General features: G+C 34.3%; 2 protein-coding genes across 3 annotated transcripts; one reads left to right on the top strand and one right to left on the bottom strand.

The window, feature by feature from the left end:
• Positions 1-1,537: 1,537 nt before the first annotated feature.
• Positions 1,538-7,860, bottom strand: LOC120155801 (ubinuclein-1-like). Of its 2 annotated transcripts, none has more exons than XM_039167265.1 (13): positions 7,497-7,860; positions 7,087-7,173; positions 6,919-7,011; positions 6,718-6,794; positions 5,647-6,256; positions 4,998-5,097; positions 4,812-4,909; positions 4,596-4,679; positions 3,790-3,921; positions 3,246-3,380; positions 3,102-3,149; positions 2,544-2,645; positions 1,538-2,198 (listed from the first exon to the last, which is right to left on the bottom strand). In XM_039167265.1, exons 1-13 carry the CDS (start codon positions 7,764-7,766, stop codon positions 1,725-1,727), a joined length of 2,310 nt encoding a protein of 769 aa, XP_039023196.1. In that variant the 5' UTR covers positions 7,767-7,860; the 3' UTR covers positions 1,538-1,724. The 2 variants fall into 2 exon arrangements, with proteins under 2 accessions (XP_039023196.1, XP_039023197.1); XM_039167266.1 differs by lacking the exon at positions 1,538-2,198 and adding an exon at positions 2,289-2,331.
• Positions 7,861-15,737: 7,877 nt separating this feature from the next.
• Positions 15,738-22,500, top strand: LOC120155917 (uncharacterized mitochondrial protein AtMg00860-like). Its single transcript, XM_039167372.1, has 2 exons — positions 15,738-15,866; positions 21,907-22,500. Exons 1-2 carry the CDS (start codon positions 15,738-15,740, stop codon positions 22,498-22,500), a joined length of 723 nt encoding a protein of 240 aa, XP_039023303.1.
• The last annotated feature ends 3,432 nt before the right edge of the window (positions 22,501-25,932 follow it).

Genomic DNA, 25,932 nt, shown 5'->3' with positions numbered 1-25,932 from the left:
TACAAACAGTGACTTAATCCGACCTGACCCGAATTATATATATTTTTGGGTCGGTCCGATTTTTTCACCCTAAACCCGACCCCGACCCGAATATCACACTTAAAAAAACCCGTCCCGACCCGAACAAAATAAAGTTTCATCCGACCCGACCCGACCCGAATATATGAATTAGAAATCCGACCCGACCCAAAATAATAAAAAATTATTTTTATTTAATACAAACAGTGACTTAATCCGACCCGACCCGAATTATATATATTTTCGGGTTGGTCCGATTTTTTTCACCCTAAACCCGAACCTGAGCCGACCCTACCCGAATATCACACTTAAAAAAACCCGACTCGACTCGACCCAAATATCACACTTAAAAAACTCGACCCAAATATCACACTTAAAAAACCCGACCCGACCCGAACAAAATAAAGTTTCATCCGACTCGACCCGAATATATGAATTAGAAATCCAACCCGACCCGACCCGAAATAATAAAAAAATATTTTTATTTAATAAAAACAGTGACTTAATCCGACCCGACCTGAATTATATATATTTTCGGGTCGGTCCCGTTTTTTTACCCTAAACCCAAACCCGACCCGACCTGAATATCACATTTAAAAAACCCGACCCGACCCGAATATATGAATTAGAAACCCGACCCGAAATAATAAAATAATATTTTTATTCAATATATGAATAAGTTACCAAAGGATTGATGAAGGTAGTATGGTCAAATTTCAATTCCCTCCAACAAGGAAATTGAATTTCATTCATTTTTGGATGAAATTCACTTTCCCTCATTTGATGGAATTGAATTCCATCATGGATTCCAATTCCCTTGAAAAACTTGAACCAAACATGAGAAAGTGGTAGAATTAGATTCCAATTCCCACCAATTTCAAGGGATTCCATCCAACTAAACGCCGTTTTCCTCTTGTCCCAGTTGGTTTTGTAAATTAAAGGAATAGTTGATATTTCAGATTCTAAATTTGATAATAGATATGGTTAAACTGATGGGCTCAATAATAGTATAAACACATGTATAAAATCTTGTATTTTAAGAAATGATAATTGATTTATATTTAAAAATTTCATGTTTGATTAAATAATAATGTATAATATTTTATTTAGAAATTATATAAAAATAAAATATTTATAAAAGTATTAATTATTTCTTTAAAATTATTTGGTACCAATTAACCGACATAATTCAAATAAATCTTATTTCAAACGAAAATATTTCTGTTAGAAAAATTTGAAACTTATTTAATACAAATTAATTTTGGTTTAATGGGAAATTAAATATGGGTGTAATAAAAAATGAAAATTTAAATTAATAAAAGTTGCAAGCTTCGTATCATTAAAATCATAAAGTTATCAGTAGGATGAAATATTAAATCATCTAAATATGATTAAAGATCCGAATCTTGACATTATAAATAAAATATGTTAGATTAAAAAGATATCCTCATAATGAATTACTGCTGTACTCAATCGGATTTAATCCGTTAATTATATATATATATAACTAAAATTGTTCAAGCTGAAAGAAAAGCTGACTAAGCCTAGAAAATTATACTTGCCGTACAAACTTTTCGCTATCTCCTACTCAACACGAGTTAGTGAAGAACATTTATTTACAAAAATGGAAGAAACAATGAAGCTCTCCAGAAAGTAAATAAAAAAAAAACTAAAACGCTAAGAATTGAGTGTTTATGATGTTAACTCTAGTGCTCGGAACTTAGAGCAGTCGTCGGAACCTTTGATTTCAAAGGAAGATTCATCGGCTGTTTGACGGACTTGTGCTGGTCATTGATGTCCTGTTGCGGAGCTAACTTTTCGGGCTGGAAATGTGATTCACCCAACTCATGCTTTTCCGGCTTCCTTTTTACCTTTTTCTTTGGCAGTGAAGCATCCGCCATCTTGATTTCATCATCCATGGCACTGCTTGAGATTCCCTTTAACTTATCCTGTTTTAGTCCGTCGAAACTGCAATCATTTGTCGAGGGACTCGGAACCCGGACGGCAGCTGCTGTTGTGTTTGAAAGTGACTTGTTAGTTGAAAGTAAAGCTCGAGTACCGGGATCACCAGCCGACCTCTCCTGTGTGTGCTGTGAATGTGCACTTGAGGCAGAGTCCTCTCGAACGCCCTCCTCCACCCCTGGTTCCAACATCTTTTTCATCTTGATTTTCTCCTGATCCTTTAAAGAAGACAAAGAAGAACACAAATAAGCAAACGTCAATCAATCTGATGAGAATGGTATCAACAATCAATAAATCGGAGATCCGTCGAAAATGGCAATCAAAACTTCTGGTTCATCTGAATCTGAAACCCTAAGAATAACTGCAAACAAGGGCTAGGTTGAACTAAATGTTTGGAAAAGAAAGATTCTCAATAGCCAAGCCTAACAAAACTTCGAAGCTAAAACTTTTCGTGATGGATTGCATTCAGTCTGCATAAGACTTGCCACTTAATTTGGAAACATATAAACAATGATAAAAATGTGGTATCATAACAATGGTGAAATGCTGAGAAGAGTACATACCTTACGTCTATTGTACCTTGCTCTCCGTCTTTCCTTTGCCCTACAAATTGAACGCTTAATCTCATGGTTGTCCATCATACCATTTGGCCACAGCTGTGCAAGCTGTTCAAAGATGTACTCTGAATGTAAGATGATATAATATATCGGACAACGTAGAACCATAACCAAGCATAAAGAACAATAACCAATATAGCTTTATCACCAACTAAAAGCAAAAGGAAAATGATCAAATTAAATAACGAGAGATCCATTTAAGGTTAACACAGGAAATGCGTTGAATAACTTCACAAGATTGATTCAAATTATTTGAAAAAGAACAATAGTGACAATGTAGGATAAAATCTATGAATTCTGTTGAGCAACGAGAAATTGAAGGCATCTTTTAGGTATAAATGTGATCGAAGGGGAAGATGGCGTAGTCGTTCAAGTGAAGGGTACAAAAGAAAAAAGAAAGGGGAAGTAGGGAAAGACAGAAGAATAAGAATTCATTACAAATTTTGTCTTTCATTGTTAATTGAAGGTGTGAGTTCGTAGAGAAAGAATTGATTAGTGCCTAACCTCTACATAAAGCTTTCTGATTTGTGGACCAGCATCTTCATCTAATCCCTGCAGCAGATAAACGATAGAAAAGTGAAGATAAGATAAATATGAATAAGATTTTCCCAACAAAGATGAATTTGTAAATATGGGACATGCGAATACATCGACATGGAGGTCATAAAGTTCACAAATCTTGTTCTCCAATGGTGCGTCCATGCTAATTTTTTTTCTGAAAACTCTTTCTTCAGAACCAAGTTCTTGAAAATCATCAGAAGCTCTGGGTTGCTGTTCCAATATCTGGGAAATATGCATTTTTTCATTAAAAAATATACCAATTTCCATAGATAATATAGAGTACTTGTTATGAGCAAGATGAAATTCCATGACCTTTATATACTAGATAGGAGAGAGAAGAATAGTCATGGAATCAACAACGAAGTATCTAGAGAAAATTCACAGGGAAATAAGCATACAAAATGAAGTACAATAGCATAGGGTGAGAATGTGGGTGCAGGCTCTATGCGGAACAGTGTAGGGATTTTTTTTTTTTTTGCTTTTAATCTTAAGCAAAGCCGAGTAAAAGCTATATTTCATCACAATGAGGAGGCAAAAAGATAAAGTTTGTTGAGTTGGGAAAAACTAAGAGAAAGTAAAAAAAAAAAAAAACAGAATAACAAGGGGTGAGGGGGGAGAGAGTAAAACAAACCTTTGTCTCAAAAGAAGAAAGTCTCGCTTTTATCATCTCAGAGACTTCCTTCTTGATCAGTTGAAATCTAGCAGCTTTTTCTTGCTTTGCTGTTGGTGACACATCCATATTAATCATGATTTTGAGGTTCCTCTGCATCCAAAATATTGTCCCAAATTCGCAAATGAGTAATTGAGAAAGATGACCCAATTTGATTTAACGAATTTATCGGAAATGAATATTGAGAGCAAAAATCAGGTCTAATCTTTCATAAATAAAATATATAAGAAAAGCAATGCACAAAATGTTAACACAGTCTCGGTTCATTAATTCTTTTACCAGTGCTGCATTTCAAATCATGAAGATGATAAAGCATGGGAACTCTTCCAAAAGCCAGAAAACTTCGTCACATATTTGACAACCAACAAATAATCTCTCAGGCAGTATTGCTCTAAAATAGGTTCCATACAGAACTTGGATTTTAACGACAAGCAAAAATATGCTTCAAGATCACGCAAATTTATTTGCACGATTCAAGAACCAAAATATATGCACTAACATTTGAGAGCCACCATAATTGCAGTTCCAAAGGTCACAAGTAGTCCAATACAAGGAAAAGTTTCTTCATCAAAATAAAAGAAACTACATCACATGAATTAAAAGCAACAGCTATGTCAGTAGAAAGGGAGATTTAACAGAAAATATTCTAGATTTGAGTGTTATTGGTATGTTGACATGCAACAAATGATAATATTCCAAGCCCTTTATGAACTTGATTAAGTGCAAAATTCTTGAATCGTGACTGAAAAATTGTAGGTGCCTGATACCTTAAGGGTTCTTAGCTGTATTAAATGACCAAGGATGCTCATCAGGCGATTCAGTAACTCCGTGGAAACTTTCCCCTGGCTTGCCTGCCACAAATATCAAAATGAAATTGGTAAAACTTAAATCTATCCTGAAGGCATCACGCCATTGGGAAAAAAATGACAATCTGAAAATGAGTTACTTTACAAGACATAAAAATGTGAAAAACAGTCCCATACCGCTAATCTAGCAACTTTAGAAAGCTTGAGCTTTATTTCTTTAGGCAATCTCCTCTTAATTGCATCACCCTCTTGATTTTCCATAGCAGGCGGCCTAGCTGTGAAATTTTAGACATGAAGGAAAAACAATATTACATTAGAAGGAATTATTCATGGTTATATTGAACAAGACTCGTATACACTTACCTTCTGCAACTATCTTCTCTAGCTCTCTAATGGCCTTTTCAAGCACGAAACTTTTGGGCCTAAGAGTAGAACCATCCTTTTTCATCATATGTGAAGATTTCTGCAAGGCATATTGCACATAAAACCAAGTTCAATATGAAAGCGTTAATATCTAATGCAAAACTAATTTCTCGTGTCTCTCTGATGGAAAATAATTTGGAAAAAACACGTAGCTTCTAGCCTTCTACTTTAGTCTCTTGCAAAACACACAGATGTGCACACACTCACAAAGAGAAGTTTAAGGCATATCTGAACGTTCCAGGGTGTTTCCAGTAGTCCACACACATTAAAAATAAATTTGAGGGACTAGAACAAATTAACTCAGAACTGTTTCTATTGTCTCTGTATATACTAATATCTTTCTGTTGAATAGATATCACGTGTGTCTATATTAGAGACTTCTATTACTGTAATGCATACACATAAAGCTACTTAATTCCTAGTGTTTCAGATATTATAGGTTGTCACTAACATAAACTGTCTTAGTTTCAAAACTCTTAACTAGGTTGGGCAGCTACTAATCACGACTAACAAAAAACAGCCAATGGAAAGTTTGAGAAATGGAACAAATGATTAAAACAGAAGTTTAAGATTAAATATAATAACTTACTGCTGTACGCACAGCATGTATGCCTTCAGAAACATTAATGTCTGGCAATTCAAGAATGCCATTGTTTTCTCTTGTTCTAACCGATTGTTCAAGCTTATCAACATTGCTTCTTAGTTTTCCATGTTGAGGTTTGGATTGAGTGACAGCACTTTTATCATGGTATTTCTTATGCAAAACATCAGAGGATCCAGTTACATCTTTCAAGTTGTTACCGACAACACTTTCTGACTGCAGAAATCCCATATTTAAGCTTTCAATATCCATGACATCCGCCAAAGGTAAAGAAGTGCCACCATTTGGATCATTCAAATTTGAAAAAGTATCCAATGCCAGTCTTGTCACAGAAGACTTCTTTTTGGAAGGAACACCAGAGACTGATGATTGATTCTGACCTTTTACATCCCTGTATTTTTCTTCTAATGCAGTCAAATTCTGAGAACATTTAGAATTATTCTTTAGAGGAGATGGTTCAGCCCTCCCTGACATCATCTTTGCTGCCTTCACATGTTTATTTAACAAATGACCATTGCCGCTCTCAGTGGTAAGTTTTGCAGCTTCTTTTCTTTGCCTTTTCTTGGGCCGTTCATTAGGTACCACAGGAGGTTCATTTCTTGAAAAAATAAGGAAAAGAAGCAAAACAAATCAGGGAAGGGAACTTAGAAGAAATCCACTAAGAATGAACTTTCAACAGTAAAAGGCTAGAATTTGGTAAGGTAAAATAATGCTTCACCTATATTCCAATTATAAAGAAACATAAAATAAATATGATATAAAAGGGGCAAGGGGTCCTTGACAACCACTAAAATAGTAACATTTGTGATATCAGGAACCAAAGTTGAAAGCCGAACTGTGAATCCCATTTTGTTTTGACCTTCAACCCAAATTTCTGCCTATTTAGGAGAAAATAACTCATTAATTAACCAAACGTTAACCAATAAGGGATGTATGGTGTATGGTTGTTCCTGGTATGCCATAGGATGCATATTTATAGGCATCTAAACAGGATCATTACAAAAGCTGTCACCAATCGGTGAACAAGAAGACGAACGAAAACAGTTAAAAGAAACTCACATTCTTTCCAACTTTCCCCTATTAACAAAGAATCCATCATGTTTTATTGCTGAATTATCAACTTCAAAATACTCATCCTGCATAACGACCAACGAATCAATGTTATAAAACAATAAAAATACATTCCACACCCCTTGTTATGATAAGAATAGCACAAACTACAGTTGCTTAAAACTAGAAGTAATAAAATTTAGTACTTACCAGCTCTGCATCATCAATAAAAGAGTCTTCTGTATCATACTGATCATCATCTGGAGTTTCATCCAGTTCTTCCTCGTCACTGCTATCTTTACCCTGAAAAAAAATTTCACATTATCATATTAAAAGTGAAACTCACAATTCTAGCAAACACAATAGAACATGCAATACCATGTAAAGACGTTCAATCTTCTCAATAACAGCACTGAAACGATTTGGGGCTGGCTCATCTTTCGCTTCTTGTTCAGCTGTTTCTCCCTGAATAACGTCAAACATGATTAAGAACAGGTAAAAAGGGACAAAAAAGCAATTACCAGATTTTCTTCCACTTTCCCATATTTTCTAAGCAGTCAGACGATACTAAAAGCAGTTACCAGGTTTTCTTCCAGTTTCCAATGGTTTCTATGCAGACAAGCAATACAATCGCATTCAAATATACCATAAAATTCAAGGGCAATTTATTAAATAATTTACCACAAAACTACTAAGTCAAAGTTAGAGCCATGATGCCTATTAAGAACATTTAAAATAAAGGACATAAATTATAAAAGTAAAATTGGGGTTGAATAGGCGGTTCTAACTGGAGCGATGCGAGAATGGAGGTTAGGATGGGCATTCGGCGGCGGCTTGGGTGCTGACGCCGCCACCAGAGATGCAGTAGCGGCAGCGGGGGAAGATCCATGGGTTCGGTTGGCGTCTTTGGCAAGCTTCCTCCACGAAACAAACGTTGTCTCTCCTGGCCGGAGCTCAACCGTGAAAACCTGGCGGTCACCAGCCTTCATCACCTTCGGTGCGACCACTCTCGAGGGCTCACCGCCACCGCCAACGCCAACGGCACTATCATCTTCCATCAAGAATTTCGAGTCGGGTAAAACCCAACGGGTTTATTTATTTGGGAGCAGAGACGCTGTCCTAGTTTAAGATTGTTTGAATTGCATTCGAATTCGTAATATTTATTCTTTAAGTATACTAAAATCTAAAACAGTAGTTTTACACGCTCCTCCCATGACCTAAATCCTAATAAAATCACGGGTAAAAATAAATAAATGATCCCTGAATTATAGAGTAAATTTATTGAATCCCTTGACTATAAAAAAATTATAAAATTATCACACAATTTAAAATTTAACCATCAGCTTTTATAAATTTAAAAATAAATTAAATTATTAATAATATTAATATTTATATGTTATTTTTAAAAAAATACAATATAAAGCTTTCATGTAATTAATGTTCATGTTCGAACTTGAGTTCGAGCTTGAATCAAATTAAGTTTGAGCTTCAATCAGGCTAAGTCTGAGAATATTTCAAGCTGGAGTTGAGCTTGAAAATTTTAAGTGTCAAACTTTAATTTTTAATTTCGAGTTCAAATCGAGTTTAACAATTTTAAACTCATGAGTTTTCAAATCAAGTTGTGCCCAACTTTAAACTTTTCGAGCCGGTCAAACTCAATAATACTCGAATCCGACTCGATTCATTTACGGCAAATACTAACTATTATTAATGAATTCCTAATTGTCCCTTAAGGAACCTCCATTTATCAGTCTTTTCGATTATTAGTTATTCGGTTTTGACATCATTATGTTAGTTCTAAACGAGATAACTCTCCAATATATTCAGTTATTCAAAATATTACTTACTTTATAGTATCAATTATTTAAATATCAAAATGATTTAAATTTGTGTCAACATAAATTTTTAATGTGTTATAATAATATTCTTTTAACATAATCAATAATCAATCAAATGATTTCAACTATTTAATATCATTAACCTTCATCCTACTTGACTTCCTTCCCAAGTACTTCTCTAATTTAGAGAAAAAAAGAATATTTAATTTTCCTTTCAACAAATTGGAAAGAGCTGGTGACTACAACACATTTAACTCAAATTTGAATACACATTACCCTTTTTCTCGCAGAATGTATGTCTAAATTGATAAGTGTTAAAGTACAATGTAAATTCTAGGTCATTTAATATACATACTCTAGAATAATATGAAAATTATAGATGTGTAGAAGTATTCATAAAAAAATCTTGATATTTATAATATTTAATATTAAATTTAGAATTATCTATTAGAAGAATCTAAATATTAATTTATATTGTTAAATGACTAAGATGTTTACATGCGTTAATAATCAAATGGTCAATATAAATAAGGGTAAGTTTTACCATCTTTAAAAAAAAAGGTGAGTTTTACCATTATAGTAAGAGTGAAAAAAGGTGAGTTTTACCATTATAGTAAGAATGAAAAAAATGAATTTTACCATTATAGTAAGAGTGAAAAAATAGAAAAAGAGTGTCAAAAGTGTGAGCTAGAGAAAAAGAGCTTAAAGGTAAAAAAGAAACAAGTAATGAAATAAGTGAGTAATAATGTAATTGTATTTTGTATCAATAAAATGTTCTTTTCTCTTTAGCTTCTCGGTTAAGCTTTAGTTGTTTTTAAGTTCTTAGTGCAATTGTATTAGTTTTATTATATGGTCAGCTCTGCCGTATTATTGATATATGGTCGGTTATGCTGCCTAAATAATATATGGTTGGCCCTGTAGCTTAAGTATTATTGTGCACTAAGGATGTATAAAATGAATGGTTAACCAACATCAAAGAGTAGGTGTAGTTAAGTTTTTAATGACAAGGTACTAAAATAAAACAAAAAGTAAACGTTAGGTGTGATTTTTTAAAAAAAAATGAAAGTTTAGATGCTAAAGTGGGCTAAATTGATAGTTTAGATACTAAACACGTAGTTTATCCTATTATTTATGATAATCAATATTAATTATGTTATTTTACAATAGTATTATTACTAACACTCTAGACATTACAAGAAACATGAGACTTCTTACTATTTAGTCAGACAATCTCTTACATTTATCAGGAAAATTGTAACGCCCCAAATCCCAGGTTAGTAGTTCGAGCTAACCCGAGACTTAGAAATCGAGCTCAATAGAATTATAGTATAGCTTGACCAAGTTGATTTAAAATTTGGGCTTGAGTTTGGCCCAATTGATAGAGGATTGGGATGATTTTATTATTAAAGTAAAAAGATGAAGACTAAAAGTGTAATTAACTCGTTGTTCATTTCAAAAGCTAAAAACCCTTAATTAAGGGTGATATCACGTTGGCCCCTACCTATTTTCTCACCAAGCACTCTTCCTCTTTTCTTCTTCTTTTTCCTCTCTAAAGTTGTGCAAAGATGAAAGCTTTAAGAATTTCAAGTTTAGTTTAACAAAAGTAAAATTATTAATATTCATCATTCAAGCTTCAATTTAAGCCCTACATTTCAAGTTTTTTAGTCATAGGATCCAAAAAGGATTTTAGGAAGGTTTAAGAGAATCAAGTGATTCTAGCTTATTTTAGTGTAATCAAGTTATAGGAAGTGTTCTTAACGTCAACCCAAACACCTAGTTGAGTTAGTAATTCATTTTCTTGCTTTTATTAGTGAAGGAAGTGGGGGAGAGCTCAAAAGCTAGAGGAAAAGAGAAATTGATCCTTGGTTGATTCATATTAGTTTCCAGCAGCTAAGACATAAAGGTAACACATTCACAACTTCATCATACCATTTGTGAGTCATTTAAATATCTTATAGCTAGAGAGTTGAGTTATGAAGCATGATATGGCATATCATGGAACATTTCATGTTTTGGCGTTTAAGCATGTTTTAAAGCCCTTATTATGACCCTTGATATCACATAAAACTTTAATAATGTATGGAAACCTCAATAGAATATTTTGGGTGAGTTTGAGCATTAATTTCGTGCCCAAACAGGGTAATTTTGAGCATGAGTATCAGTACTAAAAGAACAATACCGATACTGTTCGTATGAGAGGAAAGAAAACAATGGAGTTTTATATAGATAATATCGATACTCATTATAAGAGTATTGAAAATGGATCTTGGTTTCGAAACCCATAGGTTGGTATCAAGACTATAACGCCCCAAAATACGGGTTATGAGTTTTAGGTTTATTCGTTTGGGTCTTAAGATAAAATTTCCTTAGTTTATGAAGCTTTAGACCCAAACGGGTTTGATTTGGGCTTGTGGTGATCCCAATAAGCTTTGAAAAAGGGTATTTTTAATCTCAACTTGTGATTGTCATTTTTTATCTTAATTTACAACCGGGCCTCAAGCCCAGACCAAAAATATAATAAAATCAAACCCCATACAAAACACAAACCGGGCCTCCAGACCGAAAACCCAACCAGACCCCGATCCGACCCGAATCTAACTCTAACCCCTAGGGTAGCCACCCAAACACCCCAATCAGTGGCCACATTTCTCTGCCCCAATACCCGAAGGCAGCTCCAACATGCCACTTCCACCAGCACTCTGCACCACTCCTGCAGAAACAACAATCAAAAGATAAAGCAATCATTTCATTTTTTTTCCTCTGTAAATGGGTATAAAAATCCCAAACCAAAATCTTGTAAACTCTCGGTTCTTCACCCATTCGAAGTAATAAACAATCTCAAGGTTATTGTTTTTTTTTATTTTTGAGTATTAATCAATCTTTTTTTCTTTTTTTTCTTTTGCAAGAATCGAATATCAATAGAAAGTGTTTTTAGTTTTCCCAGGGGTAACAAAAACTTTTTTTCTGGTTTTCAAACAAAGCAATAAATAGAGAGTGTTTTTAGTGTTTACCTTTGAGTCGAGGAGAAGCGTCTTCGGGTTGCCAGAGTCTGGGGAAGTCGAGGGGTTTCGGGTAGTTTATGGGCCCTTTTTTGGCCATTTTTAGCCCTAAACAAGGCCCTAGGTGGATAGATCTCATTTTTTAGTCTTTAGGGTCATTTTGGGTTTTTCAATCATTGTGTGCGGTGATCGGATAGTGGCAGGAGGGGTTTAGGGTGGCCGATAGTGGGCTGACCGATGAGAAATGGGAGAGTTTTTGTCCATTTTTTTGTTTTTGTTTTTGTTTTTTGTGTTTTGTTTCAAATGAAAAAAAATCAAAGGTTAGTATTTATAAAATAAGTTAAGGGAAATTATACTTAGGTCCCCCTAACTTACCCATGTTTTTACAAAATAGCCACTTACAAGGACCTTTTTCATAATTTACCCATTTATGTTTATACTTTGTAATTTTTGGTTTAATTACTATTTAGTCCCCCTACTTTACGTATTTTTTTTCATGTTAGTTACATGTAAGGACTGTTTTTGTGATTTTTCCATTTTTATGCATGTTATATTTTTTTGGTAAAATTATTTTTTAGTCTCTATAAGTTAGGTGTGATTTTACATTTCGGTAATGTGTAGTGACCTTTTAATTTTATTTTAATTTATGTGGACTGATTTTGTAATTTTTCCTTTTCTAGTTAAACAAGTTATTTTAGGCTTAAATAAAAATGTATAATTACCTTTTAGTTCCTTTAGTTTCCAAGTGTTTTTGTATTTTAGTCCCTAAACTATTTTTTATTTTATTTAGATTTAGCCTTTTAAATTTCAATTTTGTTTAATTTAGCCTTTATTGTATGTCTAACATATTTTCTTTTTTAGCTTGGTAATTTAATGTTTATGCAATTTAGTCCTTTTATATTCGTTAAATGTTTTTTTTTATTTTGGCCTTCAATTTTAAATTCCTTTTAACTTAGCCCTTGTTAGGTCATTTGTCTTTTAAATTGAACTTGTTTTGATTTATGTTTTAATATTTTAGTCACCATCTATATTACTTTTATTTTAGATTTAGTCCTTGAATTAGGAGAATTCTTAATTGGTCCTCATTTTTTCTCGAGGTTCCAATTTAATTATTCGAATCTTAAAATTAATTTAAATTTAACCTCTATTTTAGATTAGATTTCAAACTATTCTTTTAATTTAGGGAATAATTCGAGTTGGCCCTCACCTAAATGCTCAAGGGACCATCTCGGCTATTCGATTCAATAACTAATATAAAAATCAAATAGGGTTAATATTACAGCCTATATTTTTAGGTTTGAGCTTCTAAGTTTCTTAATATTCATAATTTGACGCTTTAAGCTAGAAAAAACCTTAATTTACCCTTAGCTTAATTAGGATGAATAACAATTTGTCTGATTGTATTTTATTTTCAAACCTAAGGCAATATTCACTTATAAGGGAATTAATGGTATATCTCCCGCAAATATGCTCAGAGGGTAACTACTGGTGATTCCCGAAATAGGTCGACATCCTTTTCAAGATAACATCATGATTTCTAAAATTAAGACAATGTCTGGTCACAATAGTTGATCTCCCAAATTTGTTCTAGGGGCGAATGATATTGGCCTTAATAAACAAATACTCTTTTTAGCTTTGCATCCGTAATGATTTTTAAATTAAATAAAGTTCGAACTTAAAATTTCCAATTCTAAATATAGGGTAATCAACTAGGTACCATTTTTTGGGTTCTTGTTGGGGTGCTAATCCTTCCCCATACGTAACCGACTCCTGAACCTGATTTATGGATTTTCGCAGACCGTAAAACTTGGTATTTTGATAAAAATAAATTGTTTTATTAAAATCACTTGGTTTCTATGGTTTCCCAATCGCATCTTAAATGATTGGTGGCGATTCCTTACATTTCAAAATTCTTTTTCAAAGAAAAACCCCAAGTCGGTAATGGCCTTTCCCCGCCTGGGCAAAAAACGGTGTCGACACAGCTTAAGAGAGGATGAACTTGTAGAGTAATTTGACAATTTTTCAAACATAAGGCTAAATCTCATTAATTTGGAATGATATCACGTATGCTTTTACCCATCTCTTTTTCTCCACCAAACTTTTCTTCTTCCTCACTATTTCTCCATTTTTTTATCTCCCAGGTTGAGTTAAAGGTTGAAACTTTGATAAATCTAATCCCCCATTAAGTCTTCCAAGGTAAGAACTTTAATCTTCATCTTTCAAGCTTCTTTTTAAGCCATCTTTTGCAAAGTTTGGGTAAGTTAACAAAAAATGAGTTTTAGAGAGGTTTATGGAATCTTGAAGTTTAATCCATTTTTGGGAGATTTTTTAGTTGTAAGATCGTTTTAACACCTTTCTAAGGTAAGGGGAAAGGAAAAGATCACTCTTGGGTGATTCAAGAACGTTTTAGTCACCAAACTTCAAGGTAACACGATTCTAACTTATCCTTACCACATGTAGGTCATCTTGTGTGCATATTTGGTATGTTAAGTTCATGAAAGCATGCTAGAGTAAATCCACGGCATAATTCGTATTTGTGTGTTTCAAGCATGAAAGTTGATACCTTTTGCCCTCTAAGACGTCAAATAAGACTCTAAAATTGTTTAATAGACTTAGGGGAGTCAATGGGTGAGTTTTGGGCATGATTTCGTGCTCAAAACAAAGAACCTAAGTCCGTCGGTATCAGTACTGTAAGAACAGTACCAATACTATTCTTCATGAAAGGCAAAAAAATAAGCATGTTATAAGGCATTATCAATACCCCTTCAAAGAGTATCGATACTTGGGGTCCAGTATCGATATTTAAAGTGTTGGTTTTGATATTGAGGTATTTTTGAAAATATCAAAGCCAAAATTGGTATCGATACTCCCATGAGTATCGATATTCCCTATAGGAGTATCCATATCGAGAAATTTTTCAAACATTGAAGTTAAAATTGGTATCGGTACTCAGGTGAGTATCGATAACCTTTGGGTTGAGTATCGATACTGTTGGTGCAGTATCGATACCCACAGTGATTTTTGGGTAATTTTGGTTAAATTGTTTGGGTGCTCAGGATTAGGTGGGTTGAGTTCGTATAAGCCTTAAGTTTTAAATGCATGTGAAAGCAAACAAATTAACCTAATTCTTACCTGGATACAAAGCATGATAGGACGACATAAGATTTACCTTCGTATGCTGTTTAGGAAACGACTAAGACACCGAGTCACTCTAGAATTATGACGATTGTCTCTTGTTTGTGAATATATGGATATTGTTTGTTTGGTATGCATCTAATGCAAGTAAATTTTGGGTCGTATCGGTATGGATTTTGATGTACGTAAATTTCAGAATCGTACCTTATGCTCGACTAGGTACGGGATATGAGCTTCCGATGCACGTAAATTTCTGACCTCGCTCTGACCTTTTGAGGATTCGAGGTAGACTAAGGGTCATAAGTTTTGATGCATGTAAATTTCAATTCTTACCCCGAAACTATCATGTTTTGGATAGGTTTGTGTGTTGTCTGAGATGCACACAAATTCCTCCAACCACGCTACTTGGCCTATCTTATGTTTGTTATATACTTTTACATCTATGACTTAGCACTTCAGCATGTTCATGAAATGAATGTGTGTAGGATTGCATGGTTATTTTCATGGCACTGAGCTTGTGAGCTTAGTGTATGGAATGTGTTTCCGTGCGTAGGTTAGTAAAGGATCGTTGAGGGAGCCTATCACATCTTTCCATTTCATACCGGTAAATTATCATAATATGTCTTGTGTATTTGTAGAAGGCATGTATTCTATATGGACCTTGTATATTCAAGTCATAACTATATTTTGATTTTCAAACTCATGAATTGTATTTGTACGTATTTGAGGGACTTTCGTACTTTTGTAAACATTATTTCTATTCTCCATATGGTATTGTGGATGTTTTCGATGGCTTTAAAATGTTTTGAAAAGAAATTTTTGGGTTGGCTATTTCGGTGGTTTTGTGTGACATCATAATCCATGAATCTTTGATTCAGACTGTATTAGGGTGTTACATTTAGTGGTATCAAAGCATCTAAGTTTAGTCGTTCTTAGGATTCACGGGTCAAAGTCAATAAGTAATTGTGTGAGTACATGCCCCTAGAGTGTTAAGAATACTTAAGATTCTAGGACGAAAATAATGACCTCTAATTTCTTTTATTTGTAGGATTTGATTATGTTTGATGATGACGTCCCTGGTCATGAGAGCCACGAGGAGAGTCGTGCCTCATTGGTTAGGGATTTCGGTGACGAGTATGCCCCCGATTTCGAGCATGAGATGCCTGAGCACACTGGTGTCAACGAGGTAAACTTTTTTCGTGATTTAACCTTGAGCCTTAGGTAGATTGTAATGCCCTAAATATTGGATAAGGGACTTTATTGAAAAGATTTCAAATTTGGGGATTTATTTGAATAAATGCTAAAAGATGAGAAAATGATTTGAAATAGTGTTTTGAACTAAATTGTATAGAGAGATGAATAAAGAGGGCACTTTGATCTTTTAAGAGGGAAATTGAAATTAAAATATATCCCTATTAGGGATTTAAAAGGGGGACAAAGAGGAAAGTAAGCTATATCTCAATTTTCTCTTTTTTTCTCGTGGAAAAGCTCTCCCCCATAACAAAGGTGAGATTTCAATTTGATGGTTTATCCTTTTATTTTTTGGTTAGTTATTGAAGCCTTGAGCATAATAGAAGCTTAAGGAAGGATTAGATGTGATTAAAACTATGAGATAAGGGAAATAATAGAGATTATAGAAAATAGGTTTTGAAATGTCTAATAGTGTATAAAAGGCATGAAATGATGCCATAAATGAAATGCATAATATTGTATAAAAGGCATGAAATGACGCCATAAATGAAATGTATAATAATGTATAAAAGGCATGAAATGACGTCATCAATGAAATGTATAATAGCGTATAAAAGACATGAAAGGATGCCATAAATAAAATGCATATGGGTGTATTATTGGCACGAAATGATGCCATAATTGAAAATGCATAATGGTGCATTATAAGTATGAATGGATGCTCTCAATGAAAATAAAGAATCATGACTAAAGAGATAAGTGGAAAAAGGAAAATATATAGAAAGATAGGTATGTTAGTCATACTAAAAATAATTAAGATAATTGTGAATGGAAAACATTTTAATTGAGGAGGATTATAGGATCCTTAAAGAATATACGATTTAGTATGAACTAAATAAATATGACATATTTATGTATACATAAAGATTAATTTACAATATTATGTCTCACTAAGCAAATACTTAGCGTGTGTTGCTTTCACGCGTAGGTAAAAGAAGAGACAATAAAATAAAGAGTGTAGCAGTAGCAACGAATATCATCAATTAAGGTTGACTCGTCAGCAACTATAGGACAATCTAGTTTGTTTTGGAAAGATTTAGCTAGCATGTAATTAAAGTATGAAAAATGCTCTGAATTGTATTTAAGTAGAACCTCTCATCATATTCCAATTAGTGTTTTTCTTTATCTTAAAAATGTTATGTTTTAAGAAAATCTGGAAACAAAATTTTACGGGTTTTTAAAAGAGAAAATATTTTAAAAGTGATGTGACATATGTATTTTGTGTACGGAAAGGTATACGGGATACGGGTGTTACATTTATTGGTATCAAAGATATAGGTTTAGCCAATTCTCGACCGAAATCGAGTTTAATTGAATTGAGAAAAAGGATTACATGCCATTAAGATTGTCAAAGTTACTGATAGGGTGTCAATTAGAGTGTGATTGATGTCAGTCCTTATTAACTTGAACATTATTCTTATGTATGTTCTAATATATGTCGGAAACTAAGTACAAAGGTAAGAAAGTAGATGATATTGAAAAGAAGATCGAGATCAAAATCGACCTAAGTAAATCTGACATGATTTCAGTATCATGCCGTAAAAGGGTAGAAGCTGCTAGGGATTTTCCTCCATTTTATGGAAGGAATGCCTAAGTGTTTAACGATGATTTTGCATTTTAGGAATCTATTGAAAAGTTTGAACGGTTTACAAGAGAAGTTTAATCAGATGAGGATCCAGAGGAGATTTCTGAATCTAGTGATGATTCCGAGATTTATTCAGGTAAGCTTAATTAATTGAGAAATTTTTAAGTGAAACATTAAATTGTTAAAAGTGTTGTTAATTTGAGTAAGAGGAAAGGAGTAAGCGGTAAATACATTGACTGCTAAAAGCCTATAGAAAGATGAATTATAAGTGGATCAAGTGATTATGAGTTTGTTTAAGAGTAAATTTGGTTACTAATGTAATTTTTAGCATTAACTGTTATGAAGTTATTGCTACAAGGTTGCCAAGTCTTCTTATTAAATGATGTGGATAACTAGACTTTCATAGTTGAGAGAGAAAATGTTTCAATTGCTTGAGAATATTTTAAATGGATCTGGAAAAGTTACACGGATTTCCTCAATGAGGAAATGAAAGATTTTAAAAATAAAAGTATTCTATTTAACTTAATCTCAAGTGAGATGATAATAGTAAACCTTAGTGGGTCATAATACAAAAGTGAGTTGGACAGGTAGTAAACAATTGATAAATATTCCAGGGGTTATGTTCTCGGTGAAACTCATAGAATTATCATTTGATGAGTTAAGATTATATTGGGTATAGGTTCAGAAGATATATATAACTTTTATAGCTAATGTGATAGAAACTCAAATAATTAAAGTATAATTGTTTAATAATTTCACAAAATCGGGAATCGATAGATGCTTTTTCAGATAAATCTATGTGGTTTCTACTGATGCATCTATCAACAATTTAGGAAGGGTGCTTATGTACAAAGGTAAGATTATGGCATATGCCTCGATATAGTCAAAGATTCCCAAGAGGAATTATCTAAGCATGATTTAGAGTCGGTAGTAGTCAAGTTGCCTTAAAAGAATTGACGTCATAATATGTATAGTGAGTGGTACTATAGTGGTGCTAATTACAAAAGCCTAAGATACTGGTGGAATGGAAGAGAGTGAAACCGAGGCAGGAAAGACGAACAATTTCTTAATGATAATTATATAGGTAGAAAATAAAGAGATTAATGACTTTTGAGGTCAGGTTCGACGGATGTTCGTATTATCGTGGGAGACTTTGTATTTCTGATGATTAAGAATTTAAAAAGATATTTGGTTGAAGCATTAAGTCAGTTGACTATGCATTCAGGTGGAAACAAGAGGTATTGAGATCTAAAGAGTCAGTTGAGTGGCCTAATTTGAATAGAGACATCACAAAAATTTTTGCAAAATGTCTGACGTACTCTTAGAGGAATAGTTGAACATCAAGTATCTTCTAAATTGTTTCAATCAATCTTGATTCATGAATGAAAAAATGGGTTATGGGGAAAATATAAATTCGATAAGAATTGAATTACGAAAAAGAAATAATACAAATATGGACTAGAGAAATACATAAATTGTGTAACTAAATGATTCCTCTAGTTGTAGTATTGTGGTAAACACATAAAGTTTTTAAATTCGAGGATAAATTTTCTTAAGGGGGAGAATCGTAATGCCCCAAATATTGGATAAGGGACTTTATTGAAAAGATTTCAAGTTTGGGGATTTATTTGAATAAATGCTAAAAATGAGAAAATGATTTAGAATAGTGTTTTGAACTAAATTGTATAGAAATATGAATAAAGATGGCACTTTGGTTTTTTAAGAGGGACATTGAAATTAAAATATATCCCTTTTAGGGATTTAAAAGGGGAAAAGAGGAAAGTAAGCTATCTCTCTCTTTTCTATTCTTTCCCGTGGAAAAGCTTTCCCCTATAGAAAAAGTGAGATTTCAATTTGATAGTTTATCCTTTTATTTTTGGTTAATTATTGAAGCCTTGAGCGTGATAGAAGCTTAAGGAAGGACTATATGTGATTAAAACTATGAGATGAGGAAAATAATAGAGATTATAGAAAATGGGTTTTGAAATGTATAATAGTGTATAAAATGCATGAAAGGATGCCATAAATTAAATGTATAATAGTGTATAAAAGGCATGAAATGACGCCATAAATGAAATGTATAATTGTGTGTAAAAGGCATGAATGGACGCCATAAATGAAATGTATAATAGTGTATAAAAGGCATGAAGGGACGGCATAAATGAAATGTATAATAATGTATAAAAGGCATGGAATGACGTCATCAATGAAATGTATAATAGAGTATAAAAGGCATGAAAGGATGCCATAAATGAAATGCATATGGGTGTATTATCGGCACAAAATGATGTCATAATTGAAAATGCATAATTTTGCATTATAAGTATGAATGGACGCTCTCAATGAAAATAAAGAATCATGACTAAAAAGATAAATAGAAAATAAAAATATAAAGAAAGATAGATATGCTAGGCATACTAAAATATTAAGATAATTGTGAATGGAATATGGATTAATTGAGGAGGATTATAGGATCCTTAAAGAATATACGATTTAGTACTAACTAAATAAATATGACGTACTTATGTATACATAAAGATTAATTTACAATATTGTATCTCACTAAATAAATACTTAACGTGTGTTGCTTCCACGCGTAGGTACAAGAAGAGATAATTAAATAAGGAGTGTAGCAGTAGAAACGAATGGCATACTAAAATATAGATAATTGTGAATGGAATATGGATTAATTGAGGAGGATTATAGGATCCTTAAAGAATATACGATTTAGTACTAACTAATACATGACGTACTTATGTATACATAAAGATTAATTTACAATATTGTATCTCACTAAATAAATACTTAACGTGTGTTGCTTCCACGCGTAGGTACAAGAAGAGATAATTAAATAAGGAGTGTAGCAGTAGAAACGAATATCATCAATTAAGGTTGACTCGTTAGTAACTATAGGATAATCTGGTTTGTTTTGGAAAAATTTAGATGGCATGTATTTAAAGTATGAAAAATGCTCTGAATATGAGGGCACCATCTCACCCAATGTGCTCGACTTGTGAGCGTAGACTCCCTGGAGAGTGTTATTGAACGATATGAGGTTTCTTCAGCTACAGGTCCTTGGACCATTTTGTCAACAACTGTCCCAAAGCTTAGAGCTTGTCACCCATATTATCTTAGAGGTCTGCCCCATCTGTACAACGAGGCCAAGGATCCTCTTGGAGTGTCAGAGTAGGTTTAGGGTAGTACAGTAGGGTTAATACCATATCAGAGTCCGTACAAGATCCCAGATTGACCTCATATCAATATATCGTTAGAGCCCAAGAGGAGTGTGACAATGTTAATTTGATTTCAGGAATCTTTATAGTTTTATCCATTCATGTTACTGCTTTGGTAGAGTCGGGTTCCACCTACTAATATGTTTGCTACGATCTGGTCCAATGGAGAAATATTTCAGCAGAGGATTTAGAAATAGGGGTCAGAGTACCTAGTTCCCTAGGATTAGACGTCTTAGTGGACAAGGTTCACTGTCGTTGCCCCGTGGAGCTTATGTTTCTCGAGTTTGATGTGATATTGTGAATGGATTGACTTATCGAGCATGATGGAAGTTTGAGGTGCAAGGAGAGATGACTCAAGCTTCGCAAGGATAATGTGACCAAGGTAATGATGACCAGTGAGAGTTTGGGTTATACTACCAAAGTTGTTTCGGTAATCAAGGCTCATAGATTGTTAAGTCAGGGGTTCAAAGCCTTCTTAGCTCATGTGGTAGATATGTGAGTCACTGTTCCGATGCTTGAGAACATCTGTACTGTTTGAGAATTCTTTAACGTATTCCCAGAAATATTGTTAGGGTTACCGCCTGACCGTGAGATCAAGTTTAGCATAGAGGTTATGCTAGGCTCAACTTCGATGTTCATCGTACCCTGTCACATGGAACTGACATGGTTTAAGGAACTTAAGAACCATATTCAAGATTTGTTAAATAGGGGATTCATTAGACTGAGTGTATCACCTTGGGGAGTGTCATTCCTTTTTTTTATAGAAAAATGATAGGTCGATAAAGTTGTGCATCAACTATCAACAACTGAACAAGATAAACATCAAGAATCGCAACCCTCTCCCTTGGATAGATGATTTTTTTGACCAAGTCAATGGCGCATGTATGTTCGCTAAGATCAATTTGAGGTCAGGGTACTACCAGTTAAAAATTAAGGATGCCAACATTGCCAAGACCGCTTTCAAGACAAGGTACAAATATTATGAGTTACTCGTGATGCCTTTCGGACTCACCAATGCCCCGAAAGCATTCATGGATTTGATGAACCGAGTCTTCCATCCCTATTTGGACAAGTTTTTAGTGGTCTTTATCGACGACATTCTCGTGTACTCTTAGTCCAAGGAAGAACATAACCAGTACCTCTATATCATGTTGCAGACACTTCGGGAGCATCAAATATATGCCAAGTTTGGGAATTTTGAGTTATGGTTTACCCAAGTGGCATTTATGGGCCATGTAGTAGCAACCACTGGAATCTCAGTGGATCCCTATAAGATTAAGGTAGTATTAGAGTGGGAACCACCTAAGAATATCACTAAGGTGCATAGTTTCTTAGGCGTAGTAGGGTATTACCATCATTTTGTTAAGGAATTCTCCATGATTGTGGCATCATTAAGTAAGTTATTTCAAAACGGAGTTCCTTTCGTTTGGACTGATAAGCACCAAGAAATTTTTAACCGGCTAAAAGAGATTCTTACGCAAGCCCCTGTTTTAACCCAGTCAAAATTGGGTAAAGATTTCACCATATTCAGTGATACATCTCTAAATAGGTTAGGTTGTGTTATGATGCAAGAGGGTAATGTTTTGGCCTATGCATCTTGTTATCTCAAGCCTCATGAACGGAACTACCCAACTCACGACTTGGAACTCGCCGTAGTGGTTTTTACCTTGAAGATTTGTAGGCACTACTTGTTTGGAGAGAAGTGCCACATCTTTATGGATCACAAAAGCCTTAAGTACCTACTTACTTAGAAAGAGTTGAACTTGAGACAGTGAAGATGGGTAGAACTTTTGAAGGATTAAGATTGTGTGATTGACTACTATCCGAGTAAAGTGAACATTGTTATGGACGCTTTAAGCAAAACAATTGTAGTGGAGTTGCGAACTTTGCTAGCGTGTTTGAGTTTGACAGATTTGGGTTGTCTTTTGGCTGAGTTAAGAGTTGAGCCTGAGTTAATGGGTGAGGTTAAGAGGTTACAAAGTTTGGATAGCCAATTGATGGCCCGAGTAGAGCAAGTCCTCTGAGGTGAAGCTCCAGGTTTTGGGTTACATGAGTACTGTACTTTTGAAGGCATTTATATGTGACATCCAGCAGATAGCTTTGAGACTAGATCCTTCATTAAGCGTATTTTAGCCCTTTCTCCATTCATTAGGGTAGCAACAAGATGTACCAAGAGCTCCAACCATTGTATTGGGGGCCATACGTGAAGAGAGAATTGTCCAAATTTGTTGCCAAGTGCTTAGTATACCAACAAGTCAAGGTGAAACATCAGGTTCCCTCTGAATTTCTACAACCGATTCAGATTCCACAGTGGAAATGGGAAAGAGTGATTATGAACTTTGTAACTAGTTTGCCAATGACAAGATTCAAGCATGGCATGGGATGGGTTATAATGGACCGTTTGACCAAGTCTGCTCATTTTATTTCGGTTCAGATAGACTTCATGTTAGAGAGATTGTCATAGTTTTATATCTGCAAGATTGTGATGTTACATGGAGTTCTCATCTCAATCATATCCAATAGGGATCCGCAATTCACTTTTTGGTTTTGGAAATCATTACATGGAGCTTTAGGCACCAAGCTGCATTATAACACCGTCTTTCATCCTTAGACAGACAAGCAGTCCAAGTGAGTCATTCATATTTTGGAAGTTATGCTTAAATGCGCCATTTTGGATCTTTAAGATAGTTGGGAGGATCATTTACCCTTGGTGGAGTTCGCATATAAAACCAATTTCCAAGCAAGTATTCAAATGACTCCGTATGAAGCCTTGTATGGGCAGAAGTGCATAACTTCATTATGTTGGATGAAACCCGATAAGGACAATATAGTAGGATCCGACTTGATGTGAGAATCTGAAGAAAAAGTTTAGTTGATCCAAAGTAGTCTAAAAGAAGCCTCTGACATACAGAAGTCTATACCAATCTGAAGCGCAATGATATATTGTTTGTAGAGGGAGACAAGGTATTCCTAAAGGTTTTCATGTGGAAAAATGTACTTTAGTTTGGACGTAATGGTAAGTTGACTTTGAGATTCATCAGATCGTATGAGATTTTGGAGAGAGTTGGGCCAATGGCACATTGACTAGCTTTACCTCCGGGGTTAGAGCGCATCCACAACGCGTTTCATGTATCCATGCTCCAAAGATACCAATTCAATTCATCCCATGTTATTCCCTTTGATTAAGATGAAGTGAGGCAAGACCTGACTTATGAGGATAAGCCAATCCAAATCCTTTCTAGAGACATCAAGGAGCTTCAAAACAAGAAGATACCTTTAGTAAAGGTTTTATGGAGAAATCATAGCATTAAGGAGGCAACATGGGAACCTGAAGAGGATATGAAACTTCAGTATCCACGTCTATTCTATTCAGGAAAATTTTGAGGACGAAGTTTCTTCTTAGGTGGAGAGAGTTGTAACGCCCCAAAATATGGGTTAAGAGTTTCGAGTTTATTCGTTTGGACCTTAAGATAATTTTCCTTAGTTTATAAAGCTTTAGACCCAAACGGTGAACCCAACAAGCTTTGAAAAAGGGTTTTTTTAATCTCAGCTTAAAAAAAAGGGTTTGTAGAGTAATTTGACCAATTTTCAAATATGACGTTGAATCCCATTAATTTGGGATGATATCACGTCTGTTTTCACCCCCATCTCTTTTTCTGCACCAGACTTGTCTTCTTCTTCTATTCTTCTCCATTATCTTATCTCCCAAGTTGAGTTAAAGATTAAAACTTCGAGAAATATGATCCCCCATTAAGTCTTCCTAGGTAAGAACTTCAATCTCCATATTTCAAGTTTCCTTTTAAATCATCTTTTGCAAAATTTGGGTAAGTTAACCAAAAACATATTTTAAGAGGTTATAGAATCTTGAAGTTAATCCATTTTTGGGAGAGTTTTGAGTTGTAGGATCGTTTTAACACCTTCCTAAGTTTTGGAATGAGTTAATAACTCATTTTCCCATGGTTTTGATTAGTGTAAGAGAATGGTGAGAGCTCCAAGTCAAGGGGAAAGAAAAAGCTCAATATTGGGTGATTCAAGAATGTTTTAGTCACCAAGCTGCAAGGTAACACGATTCTAACTTATCTTTACCACATGTAGGCCATTTTGTGTGTATATTTGGTATGTTAAGTTCATGAAAGCATGTCGGAGTAAATCCATGGCATAATTCATATTTGTATATTTCAAGCATGAAAGTTTATACCTTTTGGCCTCTAAGACGTCAAAAAAGACTAAAATGTTTAATAGACTTAGAGGAGTCAATGGGTGAGTTTTGGGCATGATTTAGTGCTCAAAGCAGAGCACTCATGTCCATTGATATCGGTATTGTAAGAACAATATCGATATTGCTCTTCATGAAAGGCCAAAAATCAAGCATGTTATAAGGGCAATATCGATACCCCTTCAAGGAGTATAGTTACTTGAGGTCCAGTATCGATACTCGGAGGGTTGGTATTGATACTGAGGCTTTTTTAAAAAATCGAAGCCACATTTGGTATTGATACCCATGGGAGTATTGATACCCAGGGTAGAGTATCGATACTCCCCATAAGAATATCGATACCGAGGCATTTTTCAAAAATAAATAAAATTGGTATTGGTACTCAGGTGAATATCGATACCCTAAGGGGTGTGTATGGATATTGTTGGTGCAGTACCGATACCCACAGTGATTTTTGAAAATTTTTGGTTAAATTGTTTGGGTGCTCGGGATTAGGTGGGTTGAGTTTGTATAAGACTTAAGTATAAAATTAAAGTGAAAGAAAACAAATTAACTCAATTCTCACATAGAGGTCAAGCATGATAGGACGACATAAGATTTGTCTTTGTATAGTGCTTGGGATATGGCTAGGACACTAAGTCACTTTAGCATTGCGATGATCGTCTTTTGTTTGTGAATATCTGAATATTGTTTGTTTGGTACGCATCCGATGCACGTAAATTTTGTGTCATATTGGTACGAATTTCGATGCATGTAATTTTTAAAACCGTACCCTATGCTCGACTAGGTACGAGATGTAAGCTTCCGATGCAATAAATTATGGACCTCTCCTCGACTCTCGAGGAATTGAGGTACAATGAGGGCATAAGTTCTGACGCACGCAAATTCTAGTTCTTACCCCAAAGCTATCACGTTTTAGATAGGTTAGTGTGTTGTCCGAGATGCATGTAAATTCTTCCTACCACAC

This window comes from Hibiscus syriacus, unplaced genomic scaffold, assembly GCF_006381635.1.
Source record: "Hibiscus syriacus cultivar Baekdansim isolate YM2019G1 unplaced genomic scaffold, ASM638163v2 tig00111208_pilon, whole genome shotgun sequence".
Lineage (NCBI taxonomy): Eukaryota > Viridiplantae > Streptophyta > Magnoliopsida > Malvales > Malvaceae > Hibiscus > Hibiscus syriacus.
Note: the sequence above shows the minus strand (reverse complement) of the source record. Positions and strands in the feature narration are given on the sequence as shown.